Raw genomic sequence first — 23,590 nt, 5'->3', positions numbered from 1 at the left:
TGCCTCTCTGCAAGTGCTGCCCTTGCTGCAGGATGGTGTCTCAGGGTGAATTAGCAGCTTGCTGATGCAATTCTCAGCTGGGTTGTTCAGACACTGGTGCCACTCCGTGCTCTCCTCACTGTACCAGTCCTGCTCCTGCAGCACCTCCTGAACCACAGCAGATGATTCATTTCTGTTTGGAGGCAGGGTGGACAACCAGGGCCTGGCAGAGGAATCTCTCAGCTCGCTCAGGTTACACCCCCAGGGTGAATACTGACTTTGTCTAAGGCTCGTCCTCTCTTCACCTCCTGCCAAATATGCTTTCACACTAGCACTTCACCCAGCTGGCTAATTTGGCCTTTGAAATTATCTCAATAATGTCGGGTACTTAAAAAAACATTCCCATCCCTTTATAAATATTATAATCTAGATGTAAAGACATTGTTTCAGTGTTGTTTGGGATCTGTTGTATTAAAAAAAGAAGTTCTTCAGAGCTGTGCAACAATCAGGAGTGGAGCATAAACAAATCCTGTGTCAGGCTGAAACAAGTTGGTTGACTTTGAGGAGGCAGAACGTAAATACCCAAGTCAGGAGAATTAGTACTTTTCGTAATGTTGCAACAAATACAGGGAGATCACTCCTGCTGACAAGCCCAGAGCCTTTCTTGTTTAAAAGAAAGAAAAACTAAAGGAAAAAACACTTTGGAAAATGGGCAAAGAGGGGATTTGGGCAAGGCCTGGGCAAAGAGCTTAGAGTCTGTCTCATCTCCTAAACCCCCTCTGAACCAGGGATAAAATTAATAACTTTTTAAGCCTTTGTAGTTAAACCTACCCAAGTCCATGAATTTGGGGCTTGAAGCAGCAGCCATCAGGTCCTCTCCTGTTGAAGAGATGTGTTTAAGAAGGAAATGTGGCACAGTCCCAGCTTTGCACAGCAGGGAGGGGCTGGCTGCTCTGCTGCTGGCATGATTTTGCATCCAAGTCTCCCGTTGCTGACCTTTGCCACCTGTTTTTTTACTGGAATTTAGAAATCTGTGGCTTTTAAGTGATACAGCTCTTGCAAATATTTTTTGCTCTAGTGGGTTTAACATGCAAATAGTGGAACAGAGCCAATGGTCCATCTCGGGCAGCCTGATTCTGAAGATTGCTCCATAAAGGTTTATTTCAGCTATTAGCTTTTGTGCCAATATTTTTCTTACAAGAAAGAGTAATAATTTTTGCAACCGAAAATTGAGGGTTTCACAGGCTACGAGTGGAAAATTGGCAGCTGTGCTCATCTACTGTAGACTGAAAGGCTGGGGCAGAGGGAACAGAGTTAAATGAAAAATATAATTCTTCAATAATAGCTTTAGAAATTTATGCAGCTATTTTGAAAGCACACCTGAAATATAGAATAAAGGTAATAATTACATGGACAGACCATATGCAGAAAGTTACAGATGTCATCCTTCTCCAGCTCAATAAATTATTCTTAAAACTGGGGATGGCAAAGTAAAGTTATTTGATTTTTAAAATCTCACAAGAACTTCAGGATTGCTTTTGGCTGGTACTAGCATGCTCAAGTTCTGATTTGTACTTAGTCTCTCTTTCTTGAGAAGTTTTTCCTCAGAAACATGACAGGAAAAGGAAATTAAAAGTTGCTCTGTTGTGCTTCCACAGAGCAGCGGATGGTAATTCTCTAATCCTTTGTTTCAAATTGAATTGCCATAGTCCTGCACACTTCTCTTTTTGGTCAGTTGTTTAAAAAAAAAATACAAGAGAATCTTTCTCTGTTTATACAGTTTGCCAGTGTAAGAAATAAGTAATTTGTAATCCATTCTAAAAATACTTTCCTAGTGTCCCTGCTTTAATTATTACTAAGAGAGAGGATTTGCGTTGTTTGTTTTTTTCATGAGCTTCTGGGTTAAATAGTGGATTTCTTTGGTCTGTTTGCTTGACACATGAGGCAGTTTTTTCTCTGCTGCCTGTGTTACATAGGGAATGTTTCTCTGGAGCTGAGAGGTGGAATTCTAGTAGAAGTATATAAAAATAAATAAATAAAGTATTTGTTCCTTTGCACCTTCCCTTTCCCCAGTATAGAATTACAGTGAGACTGAGGGTAAGTCAGGAAGAAAGGGAGATGGAGATGAGAAGGGGAAATGGTCCATACCTGGGGAATTGGCCATTGATTATCTTCTGAGCCTTCATTCTCATGCTGAAAGATTTTTTTTCCCACTGGGGAAAGAGACTCCCTCAGCAGTAATTAGGTCTTTTATAGTTACCTTCCTTTCTTGGATCTTAGTTTGAGATAAGTTAGAGCTCTAATATTTTCCTCTTTGGCTCTGGAGTTGTTTTTCCTGGCCTGTTAGAAGAATTTAATGGATACTAAACAACTTGGATTGCTGAGATCCTACTGAGCAGTCCTTATGGAAAAGCAAAATGAGACTTGTAGCTGGTAATAGGCCTGGTAGAAATGGAGATTGATGGGAGTTTCCTGATCTAATTTTTTCTTAAACTGCTGTGCTGGTGAGTGGAATTGGAGAGAGGGAAACGATGTCTCATTTGTGGCCCTTTCAAAGGAAAACATCTTAATGCAGATTTTTTTTCAGTGTATTTATTTTTCTTCTAAATGAAGCCCTGTCATACTTATCCCCAAACCTTTGTGTATTTACAGATTGCTTCTTCTGTTGCAGAATTCCTGCCATGCTTTGTCTCCCCTTGTAGTCACACTTTGTGTGTAAGGAGCAGGAGGTTTCACTTGCATTTGATGGGACTTAATGAAAAGGTCTCTTCCAGGAATCCCAGAATCCAGAATTCTGTTCTTTGTTCAGAAAATGTTTAGCCCCTGTTCTAAAATGGATGGGTTCTGAAACATCAACAAAAATCTGATTTAGCATTTGTGTAAACATGAAGTAAAGAAAATTAGGAGGTTTTAATGCAAAGGGATGTTAATTAAATCTTCTGTGTGTTATAACAATAGAATTAAAGTAGCAAATATAAAGCCAAATTTATATGTAAATATTCCAATCCCAGATAAAGAAAACAATGGTTACAGTTAATATTTAGGTGGGTTTTTTTATGAATTATTATCAGGTATTATTTTAGCTGATATGATTACCAGAAAGCTTTTTTTTTTTTAACGGTTTTAAGATTTCTTTATCTCCTTTTTTTGTTTTGCAGTATTATGTGCCAAGAATCTCGCAAAGAAAGATTTCTTCAGTAAGTATGTCCTAATTGTGTAGCTTTCTGCTCTGGATTAATCAGATTTATTTGGAGATGGTGCATTATTGTGGAGGCTCATCTGTGTGTCGTTTGCACAGCATTACTACCGGGAGTACATGTTACTCTGGGTTGTAGATTGTGTGGACTTCAGGGCTGGAAACACTGAGGGCTCACAAATTCCAGCTGAAAGTCTGAGTGATGGAACCACAGGCAGCTGCTGCTCACAGCTCTGTTCTGGGGGGTACCAAGAGCCTCCATCTCAAACACAGGATTTACTAAAATACTTTCAGGATAATGACAGCTGTCCTTTCTTGATGGGGAACTTCTAATGGAAGCAGCAAAGCAAAGAACTGTGTTTAACAGCACTTTTTCCTTTCCACAGGACTTCCTGACCCATTTGCTAAAATAGTTGTGGATGGGTCAGGTCAGTGCCATTCCACTGACACTGTGAAGAACACGTTGGACCCCAAATGGAATCAGCATTACGATCTGTGAGTTGGTTGTAAGGTCATAAGTAAACAGTATTCCAGAGATTTGTCTAGTAAATAAATAGTGCAGTGTTGGCACTGCAACTTCATTTGGTGTTAGCAAGAAGAGTCACATTTCATAGAATCTCAAAACAATTTGGTTGGAAAGGACCTTAAAGACCACCCAGTTCCACCCCCTGCCTTGGGCAGGGACACCTTTCACTGGATCAAGTTGCTCCCAACCTGGCCTTGGACACTTCCAGGGGTGGGACAGCCTCAGCTTCTCTGGGCAGCCTGTGCCAGGACCTCCCCAGACAGGGAAGAATTTCCTCCCAATATCCCATCTAACCCTGCCCTCTCAGTGACTGATTTTTTTTCAAGAAGAAAGTCCTTCTTAATAAAGGAGTGGTACTTTGCTTTTAAGTGTTCGAATTTAGAGATATTTGTGTGGCAGGTACACAGCACAAGGGCTTAGTGAGCTCTCCTGGAGCAGTGCCATCCAGCTTTTGCAGAAAATTGCCCTTGTTGGAATGATTTATTTTCTTCAAATTATTAGAAGCATAAATTCTGAAGTTTTGTACGTTAATCGACTTGTTGTTTAGCTTTTAATGAGGCTGGCTGTAGTTAAATTCATGCTGCAGCAATATCAATTTCCCATGCTGTGTGAAATCACTGTGCAGTAACTCATTAATAACAGCATTTTGGGCATAAGCACTTGTGTATTTATAATAAAGAGGCATGACCGATGTACTAAAATGTGTCAGAATTTGTACCAATTACAGCATCAGTTCTGTGGAGTAAAAAGAGGTTATTATTTCTAAAATTACTCTTTTAATATGTATCTTTCTAGATACGTTGGGAAAACAGATTCCATAACCATCAGTGTATGGAACCATAAAAAAATCCATAAGAAACAGGGAGCTGGCTTCCTGGGGTGTGTCCGTCTTCTCTCCAATGCCATCAGCAGGCTGAAAGATACTGGATGTAAGAGTAATTCCTCCCTGGTGTGACCAAGAACCCTCCATGCCTTGTACTTTGAGTAGTGGATAAGTCTTCCCACCCAGCCCTTCCCAGGGTTGATTTTTCCAATTTTCCTTTGCAGACCAGCGTTTGGATCTATGCAAACTCAACCCCACAGACACCGATGCTGTCCGAGGCCAAATAGTGGGTAAGAATGATCCCAGCTAAATTCCATCTGCTTGGTAAATATCCATAGGGAAAAACTCCTCTAGTCACTGCTTCTGTGCCTGTTCTGTGCTGTTTCTTCTTATTTTGCTGGGATTAAATTACATAACCTGAAAATTTTCATTACACTCCTATGCAGGAGTTTGTTTCCTCTCAGCTGATGATGGGAAACAACATTAAAAACAGGGAATGCATCTGGCAAGGTTTCTACTGCATCTCTGGAAGGGTGAATGTCACTGTGAAATAATGCATTTGGGCAAGGTGGCAGGCAGAGGGAATCTTAGGTGTTAAAAAAAGATCTGGAGGAGTTAAAAGACATTTTACAAGTTGGTGGTTTGATACCTTTGACTCATGCAAGGCATTTCCAAATTTCAACAAGGCCGTGCTCATTTTATAGCAAATTTACCCCACGTTTTACTGCCCCCACCGAACCCCAGCTTTTCAGTGATATATATTTGGCAAACTCCAAATTCTCACCCTAAGATGACATCTAGTGGTGAGCAATATTTTTCCAGCTTCCCTTACTGGATCCTCATGAAACCCTGATGTAGAAGCTGACATGTTTGATATTTACATAAATAAACTCAAGTTTTGAGGGGATGACCCTCTGGTTTCTCTTCAGCTTTTTAAAATATTAATAATGCTTTAAGAGAATGGAAGGAATTTTGGTAAGTGATATGTTCTTGTTTGTAGGATAGAGCTTTCCTTAATACTTTACCCTGTCTTAATGTGGATTTTTTTGCTTTTTGCTGTTTTTAAGATTGCAGATTTTCTTTCATTGACCTGAGTTTGTGTTTCCTTCTTTCAGTCAGTTTACAGACACGGGACAGAATAGGCACAGGAGGTTCTGTAGTAGACTGCAGAGGGCTTTTGGAGAATGAAGGGTAAGGATTGTTTTCTTTGCACTTAATTAGACAAATGGTTTATGTGTGGAAAGACTGTAACTAACATTAGAAACTTAAGTATCAATGTGACTACTATATTTTCTGGGAATATATGTCAGGCAGTAAGGTTATTAAGCTACAATTGGTAATTGATTTGTTTTTTGTTACCACTGCTGAGAAATTTGTATATAGAAACATTAAGAAAATGCCACCTCTTGGGTTAAAGGTTGCACTAGCTGAAGTTGTGGGGAGAGAGAAGCAGTTATTTCTGCATTCACTTCTCTTGTGATGGAAACTCTTGAAGTTTCCCCATTTTCAGAACGGTTTATGAAGACTCGGGGCCGGGGAGGCCGCTGAGCTGCTTCATGGAGGAGCCAGCCCCGTACACGGACACGACGGGAGCAGCAGGAGGAGGCGGCTGCCGCTTCCTGGAGTCTCCCAGCCAGGACCAGAGGCTCCAGGCCCAGCGGCTCCGCACCCCCGAGGTCAGAGCTCACGTCCAGACACCTCAGAACAGGCCCCATGGCCACCAGTCACCTGAGCTACCTGAAGGCTACGGTGAGTGTCCCACAGCTGCAAAACTGAAAGGGTTTCGTTTATCCAAAGACGTCACCAAAAAATTTCTCTGCTTTTAATACATCGAGGTGTTTTGCCTGCTGGAACAAGCAGCGTCCACGTGCATCTCATTCTGCGTTTTGGAAAAGGAACTAAGTGCAGATGGGAGTTTGAGATTGGCTAATTAGCAGTTGGCTACGCCAGGATACACTGAGGGGTTGATGGTAAATTAAACATGAGGTTGTGGTATGATGCTGTTACAGAAAATTCACTGCTAATCCTGGCTGTGTATCTAGGGAGAATGTAAAGAGCTCTTTAAACTGGAGCAGTAATGCTATTTTTTCCTTCCCCCTTGGCATGTTGTGTAGGTTTGAGCCCACATTTGAGAAAGGATCAGGAAAATATATAAAAGCAACAAAGAAACCAAATAGTACAGAAGATTAGGGAGGATGAGATTAAAGAGAATTTAAACCTCAGAAAAGAGCACACCAAATCTAGGAGTAAAGAGATCTAGTTTGAGGGTTTAGATTGTCTCAAAATCTAACAATAAAAATACAAACTAAAATATGCTGGTGCATGGATCTGTGAGTTTCAAAAGAATGTTGAAATGTGTAGTCAGAGTAAATTTGTCAAGGACAAAGCAGTCCATGCTGCAAAAGATCAGTGTGATAGCTTCTGTACTTTCTCCTAGGAGGAAAATATCCTAATGTCTTCAAACTGTTTATTTGGAATTTTTTTTTAAGATTTGTAATTTAGAATACTCTTCCTGTTTTATAGAGCAAAGGACAACGGTACAGGGACAGGTTTATTTTTTGCACACACAGACTGGAGTGAGCACGTGGCATGACCCAAGGATACCGAGGTATGTATTTATAGTTAAAATATTTATAGTTAAAAGTCAAGGGGGTTTGGTGTGTATTTGTGTGGCAGGATGCTGGATTTTAAAAGCAAAAAATTTATGAAATGGCCTGTCTGAATTTAAAGGGAGAGCTCCCAACAGAGGAATAATTTGGGATGTTTCTAGTTACCTTTAAATCAAATATTAAGGATTACTCTTTTTGAAAGAATTATTTACTTCTGAATCATGTAAAACAAAAAGCAAAAATATATGTAGCCCTTCAGGAATTCCTGTTTGACAAATTCTTCCTAAAATGTTGATGTGGCTATTTCTGGTGAAGCTACAAATGTCTGAATTTTACCTACATTTTTTTCGTACAAAAACAGTTTGGACTGCAAATTGAAAAAAAACCAGACCTCTTTCTTAAAATAATTGTTTCTTGAATATTCAACTTGTAACTTTTGTTTTATTTGTGCTCACTTGTGTATAACTGAAGGAGAGATTACTTATTATCTTTAAACTTGAAATGGTTTGAGGTTTTTTATGCTTTAGGCCAGTTATCTGCAGCTAGAAAATTTGAATCCTTCACATGATTAATTTAGTAAAGCCTCTTTAAACCTTAACCTGCAGTTAATCCAGGTCTTTGTGAGTAAGGTCTGGTGCTCTTCCTGAGTAGCTCTGAATCTGGGCTGTTTCATGGGCCACCTGCACACCAGATTCAGACTGAAGTTTGTAACTCTCAGCTGCAGCACTGCCTGGATAATAGAGGAATGTGGTACAGGATATTAGAAAATGATACAAAGTAGTGCAGGCAAAAGTGGTGATAAAAGCTCAGTGTATGGAAGGAAATGAAAAATAAAGCTGAGAGAGAGAGAAAATAGCTGATTTTAGATTAGCTGGTATTGCTGAAAGAAGAAATGACAGTGGTTGATCATTTGTGTCAGCCATGTCAGGCTTGTGTGCCCAAAGCTTTGTGTCTTCTTCAAGTGATGCTGCTCACCCTAATGAAAGGTGCTGCTGTTCCTCTCCCCAAATCCTTGAGCCAGGGTTTCAGGAGCAGCAATGGAGATGGACACAGCAGTGTCTTGTGAGTCACAGGTCACACCTCTTTTAGTTAAAGGTGACTTTCATGCTATCAGCTTGTGTTGCAGAAACCTAACCTTGGCATGAGGCAGAGATGGAGGTTAAAACTTGCTGTGATCAGATCTCTGCAGGACTTTGAGATGCACAGCTGATCACAGCAAATGGTTCCAACCATAATCTCCTTTAAGGAGCCTAACAAGGGCTTGTCTGTCTGTGTGGCCCCTTGGCTTATACTCAGTGTGACACTAAGGCACCTTCAGTGTACAAAGTATTTCTACCTTTCTAAAGCCTCTCAATTAACTCATTTGTACAAATGTTGCTTAGTTAGATTTAGGTGAGGAATTGCATAGAGTGGTGTCTTCAACCCTGAATCCATGCCAGCTGTCTAAAGAAAACTTTACTTAACAATAGGTTTTCTGCCTGTAAATAATCTTCAGGTTTCCTTCCTTCCTTTTCTTGACACACTGTTGATGTTTTCCTCAGTTAGGTGGCTGGAGCCTTAGGGTATTTTCAATCTTTTTAAGTGAAAATATATTCTGTGTATTGAATTCAGACACTGCCTGGAAATGAGTGACTGCCTTTAGCAGCACGTAGTGATACCTGAAATTTATCCAGGATGAAAGGAGTGAGTAAATGTGTTGCTACAGCCTTACTCTCAGTGGTTTTTCAGTCAAATAGTCAGGATTCTAACCTTAACCTAATTAAAGAGGTGATTTTAATTTTTTTTAAGTGATCTCAGTATTTGGTTGCTTAACTTCAGATGTGCATTAACATCTTGTTTGTTTTTCACTCTAGAGACCTTAACAGTGTGAATTGTGATGAACTGGGACCTTTGCCTCCAGGTTGGGAAGTCAGAAGTACAGTTTCAGGAAGAATATATTTTGTAGATCATAACAACAGAACCACACAATTCACAGATCCACGACTACATCACATCATGAAGTAAGAGCTTTGCCTGATAAATAATTCCTGTCAGTCTGGAATTCCTGGGAGTCATGTGGGGCTGAAACCTTGAATGATAATTGGGGAACAGATGCAGCCAGTGCTGTAGTCAGGCTCCAAGCATTGGTTCTCAGTGCTGCTTTTATCTAAGTTTTTTGCTGAGACTCTTCAGAAGGGTTTTTACTCTGCTCTGCACAGTTCTGGAATTGCTGGGGTGTGGGGTAGAGAGTTTGCCAAGGGATCCCCAGCAGTCAGCTCATGTCTGTCTGGATGAGCAGTTCCATTTCTGTGCTGGCTGTTCTGGATCTGGACTAACTTCAGTGCTCCCTTGAGTTCCAGACAATGGGAGTATAAAGCCAGCTGGAATCTGGTCAAAGGGTGCTGTGCACAGCCAGTTTGGGTTTAGCAGGATTTAGTAAGCTCAAGCTCTGCATCATGGAAAGGCAGCTGAACTGTTGTGGAACTGACCCTGGAAGCAGCCTGGCAGTGCTGCTTGTGCCCAAGACCAGATTTTTTCCTGTGCTCGAAGCCAGCCAGGGAATCTCTGTATCTAAAAAATAATTGCTCTACAACCCAAATAAAGCACTGATGGATAAGGATAGTTGAGTGTATGAAGCTGCAACTATTTGGGACAAGTATATCTTTCTCTTCTAACAGCCATAGATGCAGGCTTTTTACTGTGTCCTGAGTCCCCAGCCATGTTTTGCATGGAGCTGGAATAATATCACTTGCAGTTGTTAGACAGTTCCCTTTATAAAACTGTTGTTTGCTCCATAAGAGTTCTCTTTCCATGTTGCACTCTTGAAAGTTCTCTCTGTGTGGGAAAATACCTCACAAACTTTAATTACTGCTTAGTTATCAATCAGTGATCATGCTCCAGAGCCTTCCACAGTGCTTTGCCATGTTAAAAACAGTTCAAAAATGCTGAAACTCTAAATATCTGTGTTCCTTACATCCCTGAATTTAGTGTAATGATGGTACAGAAGTATCCAGCTGAATACACATTTCACTCCATGTTTCTTTTATAGACAGAAGCTTAGTAATTTCTTCCATGATTGTTTTACATATTCCTGATTCTTATGTGTCCAGAATAAATATTGTCCTTTTTTTCTCCAAGCCATCAATGCCAGCTAAAAGAGCCCAGCCAGCAGCCTCTACCAGCTCCAAATGAGGGATCATTGGAAGAGGGTGAGGAGTTGCCTGCACAGAGATATGAAAGAGACTTGGTACAAAAGTTAAAAGTTCTTAGACATGAGCTCTCTCTTCAGCAACCTCAGGCTGGTCACTGTCGCATTGAAGTATCCAGAGAGGAAATATTTGAGGTATTTGATTGATATTTTTTTACTGCTAACAGCAGCTTTTGTCGCTGAGAAGTAAAACTGATCAGTGATTATAACAACTTTGCTTCACAAGCACCCACCACATTATAGAGTTGTCATTGAAATTTGCTTCAGATTAGCACTGGAACAGAGTAATGTTTTCTGTAGTTCACTAACAATCTATGTATTACAGAAATGCAGAACTCTTAATCATGGTATTAGAGAAATCTTAATAGACTTAATTATAGGAAAGAAATAAAACAGCTAATTGTACAAATGCACATACAGGAATCCTATCGTCAGATAATGAAGATGAGGCCAAAGGACTTGAAAAAGAGGCTTATGGTGAAATTCCGAGGAGAGGAAGGCCTGGACTATGGAGGAGTAGCAAGGTGAGATTTTGGGGGTTTTCTGACACCTTTTAACTATTAAGTTACCCTTTAACTGTCCCATGGTTGATACAATCCCATTTCAAGTTACCTGTTAATGGTATATGTTAATTTATAGACAGTGTCTGTGGCTTCACTCTTTATATGGTAGGTTGGAAAGTGAAAGCTTGCGATTTAAGAGTTGTCCTACTGCAAGTTATGAAAGTGTGATCAGCTCAAATTGTGAGGTCTCTCAGGGAGTGTATAGACCCTGAAGTCAGATCCAGATCACAGGAATGGTTTTGTAAAACACACCTCTCTGATTTCCCACAAATGGATTGCAGGAGGGTAGGGGTTCCTTTTTGTTATGTCTCAGCCGCATTCAGGAGAGTTCTCTGATCTGTTGGAGCAGGAGTGGAGATGAACTAATGCTAAACAAAAGCTAAAATTTCAGCAAGGACTTGCCTCCCTCTTAAAAATGACAGTAATTCCCTGTGGGTCACATCGGATCTGAAATTCAGAAGCTGATTTAGCATCACTGAAAAAAACGCTCACCTCTGTAGTGGCTCAGAATTGTGTAAATTCACTGAGAAATTTCTCAAATCCACAAAAGATGCCCACTTAGGTGTCTTTCAGTGATCAATCCCTGGACAAAGGAAAGAAGCTGGAACATTCTGAGCTGCCTTACCCTAGGCAACCTTGGGTGTCTCCACTGTTGACATCCTGTTGCCCTGATGCCTTTCATAATTGCCTATTAGTTGCAACTGACTCTTCCTGATCAGTACAGCTCCACTTCTAAGCATTACAATTGATAGCTCTCTCTGAATATTTTGGACCTGAGAAGGCTGTCCAAATTTAACAACAAAGGGGTATTTGTCATGGTGACTTGGAAGGTCAGAAATAGCTTTAGTTCTGCTTCTGTCCTTGTATGTTATTGAGGTGAGTGAATTTACCCAACCCCTCCTTTTAATGCATTTGGTCTCTGTCCCTTCTGGCCTCTGCTGAAAGCAGTCACCAAGCTGGCAGAAAAACAGCTTTTCTAAAGATCCCCAGCGATTGAACTGATTGTAATCAACAGATTTTTTTAATATTTAATATTTAATAACAGTATAATCCTTATACTGTACAGGTTGCAGAGAAGCAGATCTCATTGGCTCCAAATAGCTGAACTCTGTACAAAGGCAGGATTTTTTGGAGGCGTGGCTTGTTCAGATTCAATTAGTTGATGGCATTGTCTAACAGCTTGCTATAGCTTCTCTAATTGATGTTAATCCCTTCAGTGCTTCTAAACTAAACCAAGTCTGTCCTGAGTGCAGTAGGACATTGTGGGGTTTTATTCACATCCTTTTGGTCTACAAATGGAGGGCAGCACAAGGTGATGATTTTGAAATAGCATTCCATAACTGATCAATCACAATAATTGTTTTGTCTAAAACTTAAGTGCAAATTGCACTCTTCTAAATCTGTTGGGTTGTTGTTTTGTTTTTTTTTGGCAGAGAGTGGTTGTATTTACTGTGCCATGAAATGTTGAATCCCTACTATGGACTCTTCCAATACTCCACAGATAATATTTATATGCTGCAAATCAATCCAGACTCTTCTATCAATCCTGTAAGTATTAATTTCTCAGCAATATTCTGACTTTAAAAGATGTCCTCTGCATTTCTTACAGCTCTTCTACAAGAAGAGTCTAAACTGCAGTGTAAATTGGAATAAGAATGTGTTAATGTCTTATATTTATACAATAAGAAGCAGAGGGGTTTTGTTCAGAAATTAAAAGCATTATAGCCTTTGACAGATATCTGATTTCTTTGAGGCTGCTCAGTACTGATTGGTTTGCACAGTGACTCTGAGAAGACAAGACAGATGAAATTCATCTTCACTGTGAGCACAGGTGGTTGTGCACACAGCATTACAATCCCAGCAGTGCCACCCCATGACTTTTAGGGATGTATCCCTTGCTTGACCTTTCTCACTACGCTCCTGTGCTTGCTTTTTCTCTTACTGAAGGATTTGTAATGATGCAGACCCTAAAAGGAGCAGCAGTTCTGTATTAGTAGAGGGAATTCTCCCTGACATGACATTTCCTGACATTTGCACTGGAAGATGAGGGAGGTGGATTGGAAGAATGTCAACCATAGGACTTACACCTCAGCTTTCAAAAGTTAGTTTAAAAGGAACATGAAAGAAATGAAGGAAACAAGCACACTGCTTCCTCAAGAGTAGATACATTTGGATGGTTAAACAAAGAATAAACTAACTTGTTCAGAATCCTCATCTTTTTGGATTTTGGAGGTTTCACAGGGATTTTCTCTTTCCAAGTTTTTCCCTTTGAGAGGTCTAGAGACTTCAATCCAGTTTATTAATCAGGTAATGCCCAGAGACTTGCTTGAGGTTTTTAATCATTAAATGCTTTGGTTTTGGTTATGTTGTGAGGAAAAGTGGTGGCTGCTCTTACCCAGAGGGCTGCAGGTAACTCATGCTGAATGAACCATCGAGGGTGCCACAAGATGTCAGTGTCTTCCCAAGCCTGATTCTCCTCTCTCCCTGCAGGACCATTTGTCTTATTTCCATTTTGTTGGTCGGATAATGGGTTTGGCTGTGTTCCATGGACACTATATCAACGGGGGGTTCACAGTTCCCTTTTACAAACAGCTGCTGGGGAAGCCTATCCAGCTCTCCGATCTGGAATCTGTTGACCCAGAATTACACAAAAGTTTAGTCTGGATCTTGTAAGTACTGAATTTAGCAATCGTCTCACTGCAGAGAAAATGGGGTAGAGTTTGTTGGCAATAGTGAGATGCTTTAGACAAAGAGTTTGCAAAAATCTTTTTATGGTGGCAGTCTGTACAAAGGCATTAAACTATTCTTAATATATCAAAGGTACTTGAGGAAAAGTTCTCATTGCAAACTCTCCTTGTAATAAACTAGATACTAAATCATTAAAGTTTGCGTGGATATGGTAGAATATCATAGTATCAAAATCCAAACACAGGACAGAGGTCTGAGGGGAAGTAGAGCCTTCTTCAAAAGAAAGCCAACTCTGATTAAAATGAAAATAAATGGAAGTAATTTGGGCTTCTGTATGCTTACAGAACAAGATCCAGCATTCAGTGTAGCTTTGGGACTCCTTGGAACTGCTTTGCATTATCTCAATTTCTTTTCCTAAATGCTGTTTTGAATTTTGTATTAAAAGAAGTTACTGCTGATGAAGTTCTCTATGTATGATCTCATCTGTGCTTCACAGATACATGACAGCAGATCAGATTCTTGCTGGGTGTATATGTATGTGTGTGTGCATTTCTGTATATAGGGTTTTATCCAGTATCCTGAGTTCCATTAGAATTAGATGAATATCCCATATCTGATCAGGCTCTTCAACATGCACTAAATCATACAGAAATTGGTGATGGTGGCAATATTCCTCTAGTGTGTGAAATGCAGGTGGTAACTAAGGTTTTGCCTGAAGACTACCTAGGTGTTCAAATAACTGTCAGCATCACCACTGGGAGTTACCAAAATGCCAAAAATACTGAGTTTACCCTCTGTCCATTGGCAGAGAGAATGATATCACACCAGTCTTGGATCATACATTCTGTGTGGAGCACAATGCCTTTGGGAGGATTTTACAGCATGAACTCAAACCAAATGGCAGGAATATTCCAGTGACAGAAGAGAACAAGAAGGAATATGTCAGGTATTGCAAACAGAAATATGTCCTGCAAATGTAGTGGGAAGAGGGTAGTAAACAGAACTTTTGTATATAGTGAAATATAGAAAGTAAGTATTTTGGGTGGGAACTCCTGAGTGTTAAATGACATGAATGTTTTCACTGGGAGACCTGGGAAGATGAAGTTCTGAATGGTACTTTGTCTTTTTCGTGGATGGTGCAATAGTTAATTGTTGATGGAAAAAGAATGGATAAGCACTTCTTTCATAATACAAAGTTAAAACAAGGTCCTCTGTAAAATGAGCATTTTCCAAGTCTGCTGTAAAAATCCCAGTGCTGTCCATCTCGTCACCCCTGACTTTTTCCTTCCTCCCCTAGATTGTATGTGAACTGGCGGTTCATGAGAGGAATAGAGGCACAGTTCCTGGCTCTGCAGAAGGGCTTTAATGAACTTATTCCTCAACATCTTCTCAAGCCTTTTGACCAGAAGGAACTTGAGGTATGTTTTATCCACGTAGATAGTTGTTCTGTAATTTGTTTGATCCACAGTCAAGCACTGATTTAAAAAACAAAAAGCAAGCAAAACAAACAAAACACAAAACTTATTCCATTTTATGTACCAGAAAGCTGAGTATTTATTTAACCAAAACCTTTTAGGTTTATTCTAGACATTCTTTGGGTTGATATTATTGAGAGGGCTACTTAAACAGGAAAAGACAAATGCACCATGGTGTCTATCCAAGGACTAATGCTCAAGGCAGGTAGTCTGAGAATGAGGAAACACTGCAAGTCTGAGGAATTTTTGGCAAGACCAGGCATGTTATTTACCCCAGAAACTGTTTTGTCCAATAACTTTTCACACATGGATGTTTCTGCTTGCACACAGAAATTGGTTTACAGAAATATAAGAGTTGAGCATATGGAAAGGAAATTAATTTGTCTTCTTACCAAATCCTGATGTGCAGAAAGCTATTTCTTAAACTAGTTCCTGTTACAGTAATTTTTCCTCTGGTTTTGCTTCCTAGAAAAAATAAGACAACCTGGGGAATATTCATCATTTGTGGTATAGAAACTATGAGCTTTGTGCTAGTCAGTCATGCATTTTGGTTAATTCCACAGAGTTCTTGCATTCCATTTGCTTAAAAAGGTAGATTAAAAATCCATTAAATGTTTCAATACTCTCCATGTCAGAAGAGTCCCAACTCACCTGATGATGTGAGCAGGTACAAGTGGGTGCTCTCTTGGTGGCACAACAAGGCAGCTGCTAAAGAGCAGGTCTCAGCAATTGGATCCTTACTGTGGAATATTATGGGAAATATAAAATACGACACACATTTTGTTTTGAGGGGTGAAGTTTGCTCTGTGACATTTATTTATTGTTGCCAGAGGAGGTGGTTAAATGCATGGCCAGCAGCAACTTCTTATACAGTATTTTGCAACCTAGTTGGAAAATAACTCTGGAAAATAGATTGAAGTGGTATGTCAGGTGTGTGTCAGAGATTCTCACAAATGGGGTCAAAAAGCAGATGAAAATTTTCTGTAGTTTGTTGTAGAACAACAAAGCAACTCAGATGTTCCCATAAGCTGAGCAGGATTGTCGCTGGCATTGGCACCTCTAGGACAGTCCTGCAGCAGGACAGTGATGCTGTGCCACAGCCTTACTCCAAATCAGTGCTGTGCCCTCATAAAGACAGGCTGTACCTTCCAGGAGCACACATTTAATAAAGCAAGTCTTGCATGGGCTTCTAATGCTGGTAAAGCACTGCTTGGGGTTAGTTTCACTGCAGTCAAACTGGAGATATTTACTGCCAGTTCTGTACTGGTCTGGAGTGTTACCTTGCACCAAAAAAGTGGGTGAAGCACCTAAACAATGCCAGGCTTCTTGACGTGGCTGGATGTGTTTTTGTAACAGCAAACCTGAAATTACTCTGGACTTTAAAGCACTTCCTAATCTTTTAACAGCTGATCATAGGAGGCCTGGATAAGATAGACCTGAATGACTGGAAGTCCAACACCCGCCTAAAGCACTGCATGGCTGACAGCAACATCGTCAAGTGGTTCTGGCAAGCGGTGGAAACGTTTGATGAGGAAAGAAGGGCAAGGCTGCTGCAGTTTGTGACGGGCTCGACGCGTGTCCCACTTCAAGGTTTCAAGGCTTTACAAGGTGACTGATGTGGCGGCTGAGTTAATCTGTGGTTGGAGAGAGATAAAAGTGGTGTGGTATTTACACACCCCTTGTAAAATATCAGCATATTACTGGATAAGTCAAGCACTTGCAAACTTTAGAGCCTGAGAACAGTTTTATATTTGTCAGCAGCTCAGCTGCTGCTGAGCACTTTGGCTGTTGCTGATAGTGATGGAAGCTGGTAAATCTGTTACTGTGCAGTGCTTTGACTTCTGCCAATTGTGGCTCGTCAGTCTCTTACAGCTCTGTGCTCTGAGGTTCAAATCATTCCATGCAAATATACACGGGGATATATGGCTGACTAAGCTTTAAAGCAAATTCCTGAAAATCGTAGGTTTTTATAAAAAATGTGGCAGTGTCCTTGGCTGTTGTGATCTCCTGGTCACACTCCATTTATTAGCTGACGGTAAATTGATGTTGAAAATTAAAATACTAGCTCTGTTTTACAAGGAAAACCTTCCTGCACTTAAGTATTTTCATTTTTGACAGTGTAGCTTCATTAATATCAAATTTAGCAGCTTTCCAAAATGCCAGTCTGTAAAATGCTTGTCACAAACAGCCCTATCTCTTCTGCCATCCCTTCATCAGCTGCAAATATCTCTACAGATTTAGCCTAGGACATACTTAGGCTTGCAGCTGGAACTGTAATTTCCTCTCTTGCCTTTTTATACACAGCAAAATGCGTGTGTGTGAATGATGCTTTGTTGAAGTGCATTAACTAGAATGTCTGTCTAAGGTTCTACAGGCGCTGCAGGACCCAGACTGTTTACCATCCATTTAATAGATGCAAACACAGACAACCTTCCAAAAGCCCACACTTGGTAAGATGGAAACACCCTGCTTCCTCTCCCTTTGTCTTGATTTAAAGGAGTCATTTCTGTTTGTCCTGGGCAGGGGTTAGGCATGTGATACACATTCATGACTCCACGTGTGCTCTGTTAGCTTGGATCTATCTGTACTCTGCAGCCAGCAAAATAATTTGCTTTTCTTAAAGCTTGATTTGTCTCCTATACTGTCTGTGGTTTTCATTTATTCCAGAGGTGATTATTCTGGGTAGTGAGACGTTTGTAAGTTTATTTCTTTATTTCTTCATTACAAAGAAGTGTTGTCGGATGTCGAATGTTGGAAGCTCGTGCTGTTGGTGCAGTATAGGCACAGCCTGAGCCCTTGCACGGAAATCTCACTCCATCAGAGGCAGGAAATGGTGTCAGCAGCAGCAGACTGTCTGCAGGCAGGGCGGGGAGTGGGCCTGCCTGATGTGTTGCTTTTTCTTGCAAGTCTCCTGCATCTGCCTCTTCCTCCTCATCCCAAACACTGCCCTATTAAGCTGTGCATTCCTGCTGTAGAAATAGTTGTTTTTTGTCTTGTCTCCTTTGGCCACTGAGGCAGCTGAGAGTTTTTACAATTTCTATCTATATGTAGCTTCTTTACATTGTTCCCCCAATAAGCACTTAAGATCCATTGATGTTTTGTTACTTTCCCTGCAGCTTTAACCGGATCGACATTCCGCCTTATGAGTCATACGAGAAGCTTTATGAGAAGCTGTTGACAGCTGTGGAAGAGACGTGTGGGTTTGCTGTGGAATGAAAAAGCAACCAAAGGAAACAGATGCTAACTCATGGACCACCAAATGAAGAGCTAGAAGAAGCTTGCTGTGAACTTCCTGCTAAGCTGTCTGAAACATCTGAACTCTGACAACTTAGAGATGGGGCTGTTTCCCTTCTGCCGCTGGTGGATTAGGGGGGGAGGGTCGGGCCTTTTCTTGGTGGTTCCCAACTCTATTTTCTCCCTTTTGTTACAATAACCCCTTCCCTCTTCTTCCATCCCCCCAAAATGAAATGCAGCCAAGTTCAGCATTTGGCTTTGGTTACACAGGATATTCTGCTAGATTGGTAACACATATTGTGATAGGGTCAGCGACCTGTGGGGCTTTTTTCATAGGAGAATCAAAGTGCATTTGAGAATGAGCTTAATTTGCTGAGGACCTGCAACTGATAGGTGCACCTGGTTAGTCTGTCTTAAATCAAGCTTGAGCCTTTGTAGAGTCCAGCAGGTGCAGAGTGTCTGACTGGCACCAGAATTTGCATTGCACATTTTAAACATCTGTTTAAAAAGTAAACTTCTAGCAGAAAATACCTCCATATGATCACTTAACTGAAAGGTAAAGAAATCCAAGTTCTGCCTTAGCAGGAAGCTCCCAGTGGAAGCTGTGGCTCACCTTGAGAAAAGTGAAGGAATCTGGGGCAGCTCAAACGGTATTGTATGATTTCTTTTTGGTTGTCTTGGCTGAAATCTAATTGTTTTGCACGTGAAAACAATTCTTTCCTCCTGCAGAATTATTTTCCATAGTTTGTTCAGATGTAAGTACCTTGCAGAGAAGCCTTGTGAGGAGGAGACAGGATAAAAATCCATTCAGTTCCAAAGCTGTGATTTCTGTGCCACTGTTTTACCCAAGATGTGTTTGTATGACTTTAAATTCTAAGACTCACATGGAAATCACTAAAAGTCAAGTTAACAAAGCAATCTCCTGCTTCAAATTTTTTGGCCTTAGGAAAGGTTTATTTGGAGATTGAGGTAAAAGGGAAACTATATAGTGAAAGCATTCTAAATGTTACAGAAAGCTATTGGAAGAATTTATTACTTCAGTTCTGTAAGGATGAAAATTTCTCCAGAGAGCTGCATAAGGTTTTCTTTTCCAATAACTGAAACTAATATTGAAAGGTTTCTTCTCTAACACAGGGGTAAAGCAAATCCAATAGCTGAAGGTCTTGGTTTGAAGGACAGGTGTCTGCTAAGGAAGGCAGGAGCCTCTCTTGTGATGGAAAATGTAAGCCCCTTCCCTCCAAATTATTATAATTTTAAATTTAGGGGCTTTCAGGCAAAGATATAAGAAACAGGAATAATAGTTCTTTACTAGTACATATAGTACTAGTGAATATAACAATAATACAGAAACACTGGCTTAAACTGACAGAGTCAGGATGGGACTGGACACCCTGTTGGTCAGGGGGGTGGTGGCAGTCCAGTTAAATGGTGACTGCAGTCCTCTTCAAGTGATAGATGTGGTTCTGATAAAGGAGTGATCCTGTAAAGGGGTCTGGTCTTCCTCTGAAGGTCCAGTGGTCTTGGCTCCAGGGGGAGGAGCCAAGCATTCCTACCTGGATATAATCTGAGACTGGGAACACCGCGGGCAGCCTTTCTCCACTGGATTCCCAGAGCAAGACCAGACCCATCTACACCACCACTGGACCTTCAGAGGAAAGCTACACCCTTCTACAGGGTCACTGCTTCAACAGAACCTCATCTGTCACCCCAGGAGGACAGCAGCCACCATTTAATCAAACTGCTACCAGCACCCTGACCAGCAGGCTGTCAGGTTCTATTCTGACTCTGTCAGTGGGTTGTTTTTCTTTTTTTTTTTACTACTCCATTTTTATTTTAATTTCCTTACTAAATAACTGTTAGTGCTATTCCCATATCTTTGCCCAAGACCACCTTGATTCATAGGTTATAATAATTCCGGGGTGGGGGAGTGGTTTGCATTTTTTTCCATTTCAAGGGAGATTTCTGGCTTCCTTACCAGACACCTGTCTTTTCAAACCAAGACAAGGAGTTTTTTTCTTTGGCAAGCTTGATTTTTAGATTCATGACTGAAACAATTAACAGATGTTAAATTTATGGTATAGTGCATTGAAATTCAGCTGTGGGCAAGAGCCTGTCCTTAGGAGATGTCTACTAGAATACTTCTATTTTGTCTTTTTTTAAAATTGAATTTGGTAATAGCTTTAAACTGTGTTAGGACAGAAAGTAGACACTTGTCAAAACCCTGGCATCTTTCTCTGTTTTGTTTGTTTGTGGTTTTCTTTTTGCCATTGACCATAATTCTTGTGATTTGTTGTCAGGAGTTGCATTGGAGGTGTAAAATTGTACCATATTGTGAGATTTGCACAGGGTGGCTAAAGATGCTCATCCTGCAGGACTGTACAGGAGAGGCATATTCAGCCCCATGTTCTGTAGGATCTTTTGGCACTTGGAGACCACTTTTTGCAGTTCTGGTTGTTGGGATGTGTAGCTGTTAGCAGACAGCATCCCTATGGTCCCAGGCTGAGTAGCAGAGTCCCCACAACCCTGGATTTTCCAAATTGCTTTGAAGTCAAACCTGTTCATAAAGTATATTTAATCCTTTCAGTACGTTTTAATGTGCAATAAACCAGTCAGATAGGAAAAATGCAAAATGGATTATTGCCCAAAAGCTTTGCATGCAGTCCCATGTGGATTTTTCACTAAAAAATGTGTAAAAAAAACCCCCCCAAACCCAGATACTAAAGCACCCCCTTAATAAAAATCCTGTCACACCTGCAGCACAACTGGCTCAGTACAAACCAAGTGAGGTGAAGGGAAAGGCCCCTGATTTGGAGATCTATAGGTCAAGTAGCTTTATGTCAACGACCCAGTTGACATAAGATAGTTCCTAATGTCTTTGCTAGGTCAGTGTTTTATTGAATGCACAAAATAAGAATAGGCAAGGATTGTTGTTTCGAAAAGTCCGTCTGTTTTTTGCTGTATTTAAAAGCCCTTGTTAAGGTACCTCCTCCGTGCTGACAGTAATGAGAATAGGGCACTCACTGTCTTTTAAATTATTTCAGTTCTCTTTTCAACAGCTTCACCACCTCTCCCATCGTGTTGTCTTTGCAATTTTGTGCCACTTCAGTGATGACGAAGACAATTTTTGTCTTGTTCTGTACATGCATTTGAGGCAGGCCTTAAAGCAGGTTGGGTGGATGGAGGAGCAGCGAGAAGCGAGGCAGAACGGCTTCGGAGCCATGGCCTGTTCTTCCTGTGCCCGGTTCCAAGGCCAGGGAAGGACAAAATGCCAACAGGAGTTAGGATGGCTAGAGCCAGTGGCTCTCGGAGGTCTGGGATAACCTCAGCTGTGTGAATTTGTGTGTCCATTCCCACTCGGTCTGCCAGCACTTGAACTTGGTTGTTACTTCTCAAACTTGCCCAAAGAATCCCATCGAGTCCCGTGTTCATTCTGTCATTCCACGTTCCACCTTGTGCGCGGATACTCTTGGATCTGACCCGAAGGAAATACAAGGTACAGCGTGTCTGTCGTTCCTGTCCCACGGCAAACCCCGCAGCTGCTCCATCAGCAGTGCCCTGATAACTACTCCTCAGCCTCTACTCTACGCTCAGGGATGTAGGAAACCACCACTCTGCTCGTGTGTTCCAGCAGGAAGAAACGAGACTGTTGGATGGGTGTGAGTGTTCACTTGGGCATTATGTTAGACAAGACCCTGCTCCGAAAAGGCTGCTCGAAGCTCCAGACAGTGCGATCGGCGCTCGCTCAGCAGTTTGTCCTCAGTTCAAGTCGAGGTGGTTGTAAAATCCAACAGATTTTGTAAATTACTGATCCAGCCACTGGGCCCTCTGGAGCCAGTGCCCAGGTTCGGGGCCGTGTGGCACAGCAAATTCCCAGAAACACAGTATGGATCTGGTTTTAATCTGTTAATTTTTTTTTTGTTGTTGTTGTTGTTGTTCCTCAACCACTTTATAATGTATTTTTTTAATTTATTATTTTGTAATGTCATGTTTAAGTATTGCTGCTATCCTTGTTATTCTTCCCACTGTTTTTATTGCAGATTTATTTTGTGGAAGTTGTACACTAATGTTTCATTTTATGTCTAAATCAAAGTATTTAAAGAAATACTAGTTCTATTTAATGTGGTTATGGAACCAGCTGGAATAAACAGTGATTGTATAGTAGGCTGGACCCAGGAGGTCATGTTCATTTTTGTTACATATGCAATAAACTCACAACTTTAAACTCTTGGTAGCCACTGTTTTGTTTGTTAAAATATTTATGGGAATCAGAGGAAAAGAGTGGACAAAGTATCAAAATGCAGCTGATTTAACAGATCTATATGGACTGCCCAGATGAAAGTCCTCTGCAGGGACAACACTTCATTTCTTTAATTCACCTTCATCTTTTTAACTTCTTCTCTAATTATTTGTCCTGATACTTTTCCAAACAAGTTTGCAGAAAGAAATTACAATCTTACCCTTAATGAAAGGTGGAGAAAGATTGACTAATATTGATGAATCCTTGCTTTCCTGTTTGTTTTTTTCCTGATTACTGCAGCTTTGCAAGAGGAGGACAGGAGCAAGTCCAAGGATGGTGCTCAGTGCTGGTGTGTGCTGCAGCAGTGCCTTCCCTCCTTGATGCTGAAAGCTGGGGTTTCTTCTGGCCATAATTTGGTTTAATAAATGAATAAAAATGGAGGGAGCACAAAGAAAATGCATTTTATTCTTTGAGTAAATTTCACAGTATGAACAATACGAGCTGCTGTTGCCCACCCCTGTGTTAGCCAGCAGCAGGGACTGAACAATTTCATTACCTGGAGCAGGAAATCGTGTCAGTCCTTCAGTGCTCTGTCAAACACTGGCACTGCTGTTTTCTTTCATGACTACATTTTTTTTGGTGAAGCTTTCCTGATTTCTGTCCTTTTGGTGCTAAGAGAGAGGAGGATCCCTGTAGCCTGCTCCAGTGGGTGTGCTGTGCTGTAGAGGAGCTGCTCCAGGACTTCTCCACGACGTGAACCTCTTGAAAACGCAATTAAAACTTTCCCATTTCTCTGAGGAAATCTTGCGGAGCTCAATGAATCGTCTGTCTCCTTTAGTGGCAGCTTGGCAAAGTCACTTAAACCTCTCAAGTTCCATTTTCTGCTCTCCCTGCAGGACATCCCCAGCTGCAAACGCGGTGTCCTGGGGGGCTCCCTGTCACTCGCTTGACCTCCACGATCACGCAGAGCTGCGGGGGACAGGGGGGACCTACACGGGACCCCCTTCCTTTGCTGAGCACCCCAAAAAGTTCTGTCCCCGGGCCCCGCCCCGCACGCACGTGCAGCCCTGGTC

The 23,590-nt window shown here is 41.1% G+C and overlaps 1 protein-coding gene across 4 annotated transcripts in view; it reads left to right on the top strand.

Annotated features, from left to right (window-relative positions):
* The window catches only part of SMURF1 (SMAD specific E3 ubiquitin protein ligase 1), a 45,496-nt gene extending 22,994 nt beyond the window's left edge, over positions 1–22,502 (top strand). The window contains exons 2-18 of one of the 4 annotated variants that reach the window (XM_023947542.2): positions 3,138–3,176; positions 3,562–3,670; positions 4,497–4,630; positions 4,749–4,814; positions 5,640–5,715; positions 6,035–6,273; positions 7,048–7,132; positions 8,987–9,133; positions 10,251–10,455; positions 10,741–10,844; positions 12,317–12,431; positions 13,374–13,552; positions 14,380–14,517; positions 14,869–14,989; positions 16,453–16,654; positions 17,421–17,496; positions 18,163–22,502. In XM_023947542.2, coding sequence (XP_023803310.1) covers positions 3,138–3,176; positions 3,562–3,670; positions 4,497–4,630; positions 4,749–4,814; positions 5,640–5,715; positions 6,035–6,273; positions 7,048–7,132; positions 8,987–9,133; positions 10,251–10,455; positions 10,741–10,844; positions 12,317–12,431; positions 13,374–13,552; positions 14,380–14,517; positions 14,869–14,989; positions 16,453–16,654; positions 17,421–17,496; positions 18,163–18,262 — 2,135 coding nt within the window. In that variant the 3' untranslated portion in view covers positions 18,263–22,502. Of the gene's footprint in view, positions 1–3,137; positions 3,177–3,561; positions 3,671–4,496; positions 4,631–4,748; positions 4,815–5,639; positions 5,716–6,019; positions 6,274–7,047; positions 7,133–8,986; positions 9,134–10,250; positions 10,456–10,740; positions 10,845–12,316; positions 12,432–13,373; positions 13,553–14,379; positions 14,518–14,868; positions 14,990–16,452; positions 16,655–17,411; positions 17,497–18,162 lie in introns of all 4 variants that reach the window. The other 3 variants (XM_023947541.2, XM_023947539.2, XM_023947540.2) reach the window with 3 other exon arrangements.
* Positions 22,503–23,590: the final 1,088 nt, after the last annotated feature.

This window comes from Cyanistes caeruleus, chromosome 17 (assembly GCF_971803275.1).
Source record: "Cyanistes caeruleus chromosome 17, bCyaCae1.hap1.1, whole genome shotgun sequence".
Classification (NCBI taxonomy): domain Eukaryota; kingdom Metazoa; phylum Chordata; class Aves; order Passeriformes; family Paridae; genus Cyanistes; species Cyanistes caeruleus.
This window is presented reverse-complemented; position numbering and strand designations above follow the sequence as displayed.